Below are 9,576 nucleotides of genomic sequence, written 5' to 3'. Positions count from 1 at the left end.
ATGCAAACTTTTCGAATTGATCAATTCAATTATTAATATTTGTAGCGTGTTTTTAATTTTCTTTGTGAAGGCAATTACGTACTTTTGGCAGTAAAAGCCCTTTCTGTACACAATTATATTTTAATTTTAAAATTTTTAATAATTATGTAGTTAATTCAACTAAAAACAATGAAACCAATTCTATTGTTTACAATTTTTATGTTTTAAACTTTTTATTTAGTTATCCAATTAAGTTTAGAATTTAAATTAAAGCAAAACAAACAAACCAATCATTTAACAATTAATTATTTAACATAATCTATTGCCATTATGTTTAAATATAATTCGTAATGTTAATAATTTATTTATCTGTCTGTCTTTACTGTAAGATATTTATACGTACGTACATATGTATGTCAATTCATAAGATAATGTACTACATACTATACTATTAATATTTGTTTATTTATTTATTTAATTTCAATTAAAAATATGTTTCAATATTACAGATTATATTAGTTTATTAGGTTATTGATATTAATAACATAATAATTATGTAATAATATATGATAATAAGTATAAAGTTAATAAACCCTTAAAAAAGATCTACAATTTAATTATTAAATATTTAAATATAAGAATAAAAACAACAAACATATTTCATAAATGAAATTAAAAATTAATAAAAAAAATTCAAAAATTATACAAGATAATAAATGTTTTTATCACTTTTAGGATTGCAATAGAGTTTTTGTTACAATTTTCATCAATATCTTCATAAATTTAAGATTTTTTTACAAGATTGAATATTTTATTCTACAAAATAAAGTATGTATTCTACAAAATAAAGTATGTATAATCCTGAAATAATCTTTTTACGATTCCGTTTTTTGTTGGATTTACTAAATGCAGTAACGTAATCGAAATGTAAAAAGGGGTTAAATTATCCATTTGGTTGTCAAAACTTCCAGTTTTTGGGGTTATTGTGTAAAAATTATTTTTTATTTATTTATTTTTCCCGCGAACAGCTTTTTTAAGAATCTCATGTAAGAAAACCTCTAATTTTTATTTTTCTCTTATTTACATTAATACTCATCGTTTTAGAAGTATTCCAATAGAAAAGTGGTCACTTTATGTACACATATAGCAATTATGTATGACACTATTTAAATAAAAAAATATTTATTTACAAAATGTTTGGTATTTTAAATTTTTTATATAGTAAATAATTCAAAATTTTAACGAGGTTGTTTTGTTTTAACGGAAATTTTAAAATATACAAATGTAGTCGAACGAAAAAATATTAGCTGATTGAATAACATAATCTTATGTTGTTAATTTGCTTATAAAAAATTGTAATGAAATCTCAACAAAATGAAATGACTTCACCTAATAATAGGTTCACATATGTAGTTATATTTACATTACTATATTGTTCCCTGCAACAAACAAAAGCATTTGACAGTTAACCCTGATTTACATGGAACATTTTTCTTGAGCAATTTTTTGATTTTGTGTGAAAGAAGGAAGCTAAGAATTATACATATATCTTTAACCTTTTCTTTTCCACAAAATTATAAACTGTCCAAGAAAAATTGCTTATCCAAGTTCACAGCTTAAAAGAAAAAAATATTAACTGTTTTATCGACTTCACCTCATATTTAGTACGCCCTGGTTGCCAACTTATTTACTGAATACGAGATGGTGTGTGTCAGTCAATCAGCTGATTATTTTGATTCATTTCCATTGGTTGTTGTCAAAGTTTGTTTTAGTAAACCAAAAACAACACCATCACAAAAGGTATACCTTTTCTGACACAATCGACAATGCTCACGAAAAAATCACAAATATAAACTATTAGAATAGTTGTTGTTGTTTTTGTAGCAGAAATAGAATAGTGTTGTTATCTCGTTCGAATGCGCTTTGCTTGCAGTTTAACAAATTAAAATTATCACAAATAAGTTGTCAGTTGTGCATGGAAAGAACAAGTTGAATAAAACATTATTATTAGTTAAATTAAAGTTGTTGGTACTAACAATCGCTACAAACATGGATCCAATGAAAGTTGATGTCAAAGAAATTGAAAATATTTTTAAATTAGATCCATATTTGAAACCATTTGAACGCGAAATCCGAAGAAGGTTTGTAAACAATAAAGTGAAAAACAGAATAACAATGGTCCATTATATATTCATGATTTTTATAGTATGTAATAACAGGACAATATTTATATGTATATCATCCATAAAGTGAAAAAATACGCAATCTTAATAAATATATTTTATTAGTTTTTCTTAGAGCATGCACACTTTTGGACAATGTCAAGTGAAGGTTAAAATAAGTTGAACGAAAAAAATATTTAAAACACATTTGATTATTATATTAAAATTGATTAAAAATATAAAGTTTAAACTAAATATATACCTACAGTGAAATACCTAACAGAAGAATGAATACATATGTATGTATGTTTGTATGTACATATTTTTATTTAATCGAAAATTATTACACCGGTAAACAATTTATGCATGAGATTGCTTATCAATGTCATGAACATCATTAGACATACACATACATACATATGTCACAAACTCATTATCTCTTTGTAATGAACTTCATAAATTTACTTGCAAATGTACAATAGAGGGCGAATTAATAACAACTTTCTCGCATAGGTTTTTATATTTTTCAATCGATTTACGACAGGGGAGTTCCCGCCAAAAAACAATGATTTTGTTTAAAAAAATTAAAAATAGGATTATTATAGGGCTTTAATTCATACATATGAATATACCAATTTTTAACTGAAATTCGTGCTTTATTAAACGATAATTTGAAAAAAATTTTATATATTAAGGAGTGGCGTTTTACAAGAATGGATTGGGAAAATAGATAAACTCGAAGGAGGAATGGATACATTTTCTCAAGGCTACAAATACTATGGTCTTCATTTTCTACCAGATAATTCTGTTGTCGCCAGAGAATGGGCTCCGGGAGCCAAAGATGTTTATTTAACTGGAGATTTCAGTAAGTGCAACGAAAAAACTATCTAAACTAATTTTTAACATCATCAAAATTTACAGACAATTGGCAGTGGGAAGCTACACCATATAAAAAATTAGATTTTGGTAAATGGGAATTGCATATTCCTGCTAATGCGGATGGAACAGCACCCATTAAACACTTAAGTGAGATTAAGGTAATAATACGCAATCAAGCTGGTCAACTTTTGGATCGGTTATCTCCGTGGGCAAAGTATGTGAAGCAACCTCCCAAGGAAGCTAATCAGGGAGTTAACTATAAACAATACGTTTGGAATCCGCCAGAAAATGAGTGCTATACATTTAAGTACCCAAAAGCTAAAAGACCAAAATCCCTACGTATTTACGAATGTCATGTGGGAATAGCTTCGCAAGAACCATGTGTTGGCTCGTACGACAACTTTGCCGACAATATTATACCCCGCATTAAAAAGCAGGGATATAATGCCATCCAAGTTATGGCGATAATGGAGCATGCATATTATGCAAGTTTCGGTTATCAAGTTACTAGCTTTTTTGCCGCCTCCAGCCGCTTCGGCACTCCGGATCAACTTAAACGAATGATAGATGTTGCCCATGCTAATGGTTTATATGTACTATTGGATGTTGTTCATTCACACGCCAGTAAAAATGTTCAGGATGGCTTAAATCAATTCGATGGCACTAATAGTTGCTACTTTCACGACGGCAAGCGAGGAGAACATGCACTATGGGACAGTCGTCTATTTAATTATATGGAATATGAAGTGTTAAGATTTTTATTGTCAAATTTACGATGGTGGCATGATGAATATAAATTCGATGGATATAGGCAAGTTTATTAATAAACATTCCCACCAAATACTTATTTTTTTATGATTAGATTCGATGGCGTTACTTCAATGATATATCATTCTCGTGGTATTGGGGAAGGTTTCAGCGGTGATTATAATGAATATTTTGGGCTGAATGTAGATACGGACGCTTTAAACTATTTGGCTTTGGCTAATCATATGCTACATACTCAAAATCCCGAATGCATAACAATCGCCGAGGTAAAAAATGATATTTCCAATACTTTTATATATTCAATTTTATATATCGTAGGATGTATCCGGCATGCCCACGCTGTGTCGTCCTAATTCCGAGGGTGGCATTGGATTTGATTATCGTTTAGGTATGGCAATTCCAGACAAATGGATTGAATTGCTTAAGGGATGTTCGGATGATCAATGGAATATAGGCAATATAGTTCATACTCTTACCAATCGCAGATGGAAGGAAAACACAGTTGCATACGCAGAATCACATGACCAGGCATTGGTAGGCGATAAGACCATAGCTTTTTGGTTGATGGATAAAGAAATGTACACCCATATGTCGGTTATTTCTGAACCAAATCTAATTATTGATCGTGGTATTGCTTTACACAAAATGATACGCCTAATAACACATGCTTTAGGTGGCGAAGCCTACCTCAACTTTATGGGAAATGAGTTTGGACACCCAGAATGGTTAGATTTTCCACGAGCTGGTAATAATGATTCATACCACTACGCTCGCAGACAATGGAATTTAGTGGATGATCCTTTGCTAAAATATAAATATTTAAATGAGTTTGATCGTGCAATGAATGAATTGGAAGAACGATTTGGCTGGTTACATTCCGATCCAGCTTATGTTAGTTGGAAACATGAGGGAGATAAGATCATAGCTTTCGAACGCGCTGGATTAGTGTTTGTTTTTAATTTCCATCCTACTCAAAGTTTTACGGGTTATCGTGTTGGTACCAATTGGGCTGGAACCTATAAAATTGCTCTATCATCTGATGATGAACTTTTTGGAGGATTCAATCGTCTCGATAAAAATTGTAAACATATTTCTAGAGCTGAAAATTACGCTGGTCGTCAAAACTTTTTTGAAGTGTATGCACCAGCACGTACAGCAGTAGTATATGAACATATTGATGATTAGTAAATTTTTTTATATTATAAATTTTAAACCATGGTGTAAAAAATCTATGCCATTAATCAAACTGTAACATATTTTTTAAATTAATATGCATCCGAAGTGTACATATACTTACAACACTTTATTTAAATATTATATTTGGCGGTATACTACATTTAATGACACATTAAAAATTAAAATGATATTAAAATTTCAAATGAAAAATGTGTTTTTTATTTATTGAGCAGAATAGTAAAAATAAATTACATTTTATATATAAGTTATAAAAATAAAAATCCTGCAATTTCTTAAAATAATAAAAGTACAAATGTATTTGTAAAATACATATAGTATATGCGTACATTTGACATGTCCTTTAAACATGAATTATGTTCTTCAGCAAATGAAATTATGTTTAATCCAATTAAAACTGTATGTATATGGACAGGTTTAAAATACACACGTATCTATATGTAGTTATTTATGAGCCAAATATATTTTTTAATCTTGTTGAGCCAAACATTAACTATTGCAAAATAATGGCAGATAAAAAAATAAAAATTAATAATAATAAAATTGTTCAGAAAAATATTTGTAAGAAAATTCTTTTAATATAACTGACAATAAATTGTATCGGCACTTGTGATGGAATTAACTGTTAACTGTCTTCTATTTATACAATAAACGAGTTGATATCACTTAAAATTATATTATTTATTATTATTATTATTATTTTGTAGTCAATTATCTTAGTTGTTTTTTCATTATGTGTACATGTAAAAAAAACAAATATCTGTTCTATTTAACAATGTGTAAATATAAAAAATCCCTGGCTATTGCATATTTGGTCTATTGTATGGGAGTGGGAGTATGTGTGATTATATGTAGGGTAGGATTTAGGGATTTTAGGGGTGGAGTTATTTGTGTAAATAAGTTTTTTTATAGTAATTATTTTATAAAAAAATCACAATTTGATTAAAATCTAATTAACAAAAAGTTGTACTATTGCAGTGTATGGAGGATTGTGTTGTGTGTATGTGTGACGGGGATTTTTAATGGGAAAAGATTTTAAAATTTGTGTATATTTTTAGTTTAATACCAGTTAATTCATAACAAGTAATTTTCTCAATAATATCTTATTGTTTTGTCGGTTTGCTTAATATATATATTTTTTCAAATACTAATTGAAGATTGTGCAAACGAACATACAAAAAAATATTACGAATAGAAATATCATAAAATACTCCTGAATGTTGGATATACATATTTTGTTGATTTGAAATTGTTTAATTTAGGAAATGAAACATTTTCAATCTTAACATTTATAACGTCTTTTTTTCAATTGTAACACGATAAAAATAATAAAAATATGTATATATGTATTTATATAAAGTTTAAAAAAGATATAAAATCCTATAAATATTATTTAACAACTAGAGAGGTAGGTTTGTATGTGATGGAAATTTTGATTTGTAAAATGTGTAAATTTTGTAAACCGGTCTATTGCATAAAATTGCAGGCTTTTTGTTTGGAAAGTAATGATTTTTATCATTACCAACTCTAACAAAAAATAACAATAAAACTAGAAAGCAGCTAAAATCGCAACAAAGCATACGTAATTGCCATTTATATGACAATCCTATGCTACAAAATCCAAAGGACGATTGAAGCCGCCTTTACGATTCATATATTGACGGTACTTGCGTTTTAGGATTACATGTACTTCTCCGACATCATTACCTTCAACTTTTCGATTTTTTGTTGTGTCGAACGTACAGAAACCCATAGTTTTAAGCATTTCTATCTCTTCAGGGGATTTTCCCTCCAAATCGGCTTCACTAATTTTTGGGCGCTCTACACGTGAACTGGCACCACCACGGCGACGTGTAGATGATGACGCTGAAGTTGAAGCATGTCCATGTGAACGTGACCTAGTATTTATATTTTATTTAATTAACATATTATTAAATTATAAAATTTTGTAATAAAACTTGTAAAATTTTTTAAAATATATATGTACATCATATTGATTTCCGGTCTGAAACCAAATTATATTATATAGTCACCATAACATTCCCAAATCGGTTGATAGAAAATGAAATCATTTTGAATTCACAAATTCAAAATTGAAAAAGAAAAAAACAATTTAAAGCGAAATTCATTCATTATTCGAGTGATATTTATACAGTACAAGCCAAAAGATAACCACTTGGAATCTCTAAGAATTCACAGAAAGACTAATGATAATATCAAAAGTGTCTTCACTACGTTCACTAATACATAGCAACATTAACGAATACACATCATCGCCTGAAATGCAAAAAGGCGTAACAACCAAATAATTTAAAATGGACTTTTTTATTGAAAATTATCTATCACATTCATTTTCAGAACTCTATTGTCAAAAGCACCGATCTTATTAATATGAAATTTAAAAGGGCGTAACAATAAATTACATATAAGAAAATTTAATTTTATAACAACATAACTCCGGAGGTCATTGACATAAAGGGTGAAAAGAAAAACATCAAAAACTAATCCTTCAAAGAAATTGATATTATTTATTTGATAAAAATAATTTTGAAAAATATTTTTTAGATAAACTTAATATTATATTCCTATAAAATGGTCATCCACAGACTATCTGCAAATACCTCAATATTTTACGACATATCCTCTATGAGAGCAGCACGTAATTTTGTTGTAACTGTCGAGGGTTGAGCTTGATTCAATTTAAAGACACTCTCAATAACAGAAATTTCAGTAGCGGTAGTATTCATGCCAACAAATGAAATCCAATCATTTACAACCATACCGGCAGCCAATACTTCACTACCACGATTTACTGTACCAGCCACCAAGGGAACTTGTAGCAACGATGATAATTCATCCTGATCCTGTATGGTAGTCTTCGGATGCACCATGCCGCCCTGGTTACTAAGAACTGTATATGAACCTACTAATGTGTTATCTGCTATTGTTTGACGGAAAACTTCAACATTCAAAACGTCTCCGATAATTTCTTCCGTTTCTTTGTCAAGATCTGGATGAACCAAAGCAACGTAGTCATTGCAGGCAATGACATTGCCTAGTGCAGATAAGCGTTCTTCAACACGTTGAATTTTAACAGCGTCTGGTAAACTGTTGCGCAAATGTTGTAATTCAACGTCTGTAGTAGAACTTGGAACCAATAAGCCATTACGATTTCCAACTGTAAGTCTGCCAATTATTCTGCATCCGCCAACACTAGCATGCACAACCGGAATTGTTTCAGCCAATTCTGCTTCATATACGCTATAAAACGTTTCAGAACCTCCAATTGCAACAAGGCAGTAAGAATTTGTTAATTTGCTGAAGACGCCAATATCGTCATTATTTTCAAACTGAACACGCAAAGCCATTCTAATTATATATATTTATATATTTTTTTTCGTATTAACACAAGAGCTTTGTCGTTAAAATTTACTTTTCAATTAATTTCAAATCAAAATTTTACTAATTTATATACACAAAATACAAAAATTTGTTTCACTTCACGTGGTGATAATTACGAGGGAATGAATGAACGATTGGTGAAATTTATTATATACAATTTCACAAAAGTACGCAAAAATACGATGTTAATTTACTCTGCATTACTAATCTAATACAACTCTGCTGTCAGAGTTGCATTTTAGCGGCCGAAATCTTGCAATATAGCTTTATTTTAGTATATGTATTTAAAATGTATACTTATCATATATAGGATTCTGTTTTGGTTTTAATACACTACACGTTTTATTCACCTCGACCGGCGTCTGCTGTTTCTTTCACTACGATCCCGGTCCCGGCTGCGACTACGATCCCTATCACGGTCGTGACGATGCGGTGACCTTCGTCTTAAACTACGACCAGAGCTACTTGATGGTGCCATTTCTGGGTCGCGGTCCCTTTCGCGTTCTCTTGAACGGCGCTCCCTTCTTTTTTTACGTTCGGAACGTTCTTTTTCACGCCTTCTATGCGAAGGAGATGGACTGCGACCCATTGTTGTTATTATTCATAAACTAAGTGTTGTTGTACTTTAGCGTTGCCGTCGACTAGTAAACGTTTAATGATTCCTTTTGTTTTCTTAGATTAACGTGACAACTGTTGATGGATCACCAAAAAATGGATGAATTAAATTGTATTTAAAAAATTAATTAATTTACTTACTAAATTTAAACGTCGTGTCTTGCTTAAACATATATTGACACCATTCGTTTATTAAAAATTCAATAACTTAAAAACTAAAAAATCCAGACCATTCACGCGCGTTTTCTTACAATACTAAATAAAACAAATTCGACGTAAAGTAATCACACCAAGAAAATGTTTTATTTCAGAGTTGTATAAAACTGCATGTTTTCTATATATATGGTGAAAGTACTTAACCTCTATTCGTAGAGTAAAATATTTGCATTAAAATTTTTTTTGTTCTTTTTCTGAATCCACCTTTATTCTTTAATAAATTTCTTTTTTGTTAAAATAAACAACATTTTATTCGATATCACAAAGTTCAGTAATTATCGGCCTGCAAAGATAACTTTTCAGCATATAAAACGGTAACCCCTAACATTTGTTTTTCATGGAAAAATTGTAACAAAATAAA

The 9,576-nt window shown here is 29.6% G+C and overlaps 3 protein-coding genes across 3 annotated transcripts; 1 reads left to right on the top strand and 2 right to left on the bottom strand.

Moving 5' to 3' along the window:
- Positions 1-1,962: 1,962 nt before the first annotated feature.
- LOC111682391 (1,4-alpha-glucan-branching enzyme) lies at positions 1,963-5,174 on the top strand. Its single transcript, XM_023444339.2, has 5 exons — positions 1,963-2,120; positions 2,837-3,006; positions 3,063-3,831; positions 3,883-4,054; positions 4,107-5,174. The coding sequence occupies exons 1-5, from the start codon at positions 2,029-2,031 to the stop codon at positions 4,971-4,973; spliced, it is 2,070 nt and encodes a 689-aa protein (XP_023300107.2). The 5' UTR covers positions 1,963-2,028; the 3' UTR covers positions 4,974-5,174.
- A 1,134-nt stretch (positions 5,175-6,308) lies between these two features.
- Positions 6,309-9,278, bottom strand: LOC111682377 (U4/U6.U5 small nuclear ribonucleoprotein 27 kDa protein). Its single transcript, XM_023444309.2, has 3 exons — positions 9,141-9,278; positions 8,735-9,074; positions 6,309-6,880 (listed from the first exon to the last, which is right to left on the bottom strand). The coding sequence occupies exons 2-3, from the start codon at positions 8,971-8,973 to the stop codon at positions 6,589-6,591; spliced, it is 531 nt and encodes a 176-aa protein (XP_023300077.1). The 5' UTR covers positions 8,974-9,074; positions 9,141-9,278; the 3' UTR covers positions 6,309-6,588.
- LOC111682376 (eukaryotic translation initiation factor 6) lies at positions 7,485-8,672 on the bottom strand. The gene has a single exon (XM_023444308.2). It carries the CDS (start codon positions 8,348-8,350, stop codon positions 7,613-7,615), a length of 738 nt encoding a protein of 245 aa, XP_023300076.1. The 5' UTR covers positions 8,351-8,672; the 3' UTR covers positions 7,485-7,612.
- Positions 9,279-9,576: the final 298 nt, after the last annotated feature.

The sequence above is a fragment of the Lucilia cuprina genome, chromosome 6, assembly GCF_022045245.1.
Source record: "Lucilia cuprina isolate Lc7/37 chromosome 6, ASM2204524v1, whole genome shotgun sequence".
NCBI classification, from domain to species: Eukaryota; Metazoa; Arthropoda; class Insecta; order Diptera; family Calliphoridae; genus Lucilia; species Lucilia cuprina.
The sequence above is the reverse complement of the archived record's forward strand: the minus strand, read 5'-3'. Positions and strand labels throughout refer to the sequence as shown.

What these genes read in the sequence shown, in the direction of transcription:
- LOC111682377 (XM_023444309.2), bottom strand. Translation starts at nt 8,973, where the DNA reads ATGGGTCGCAGTCCATCTCCTTCGCATAGAAGGCGTGAAAAAGAACGT. An exon ending in AACAGCAGACGCCGGTCGAG is followed by an intron (nt 6,881 to 8,734) that starts GTGAATAAAACG and finishes TATAAATACTAG; the next exon opens with GTCACGTTCACATGGACATG.
- LOC111682391 (XM_023444339.2), top strand. Translation starts at nt 2,029, where the DNA reads ATGGATCCAATGAAAGTTGATGTCAAAGAAATTGAAAATATTTTTAAA. An exon ending in TATAAATTCGATGGATATAG is followed by an intron (nt 3,832 to 3,882) that starts GCAAGTTTATTA and finishes TTTTATGATTAG; the next exon opens with ATTCGATGGCGTTACTTCAA. An exon ending in AATGCATAACAATCGCCGAG is followed by an intron (nt 4,055 to 4,106) that starts GTAAAAAATGAT and finishes TATATATCGTAG; the next exon opens with GATGTATCCGGCATGCCCAC.
- LOC111682376 (XM_023444308.2), bottom strand. Translation starts at nt 8,350, where the DNA reads ATGGCTTTGCGTGTTCAGTTTGAAAATAATGACGATATTGGCGTCTTC.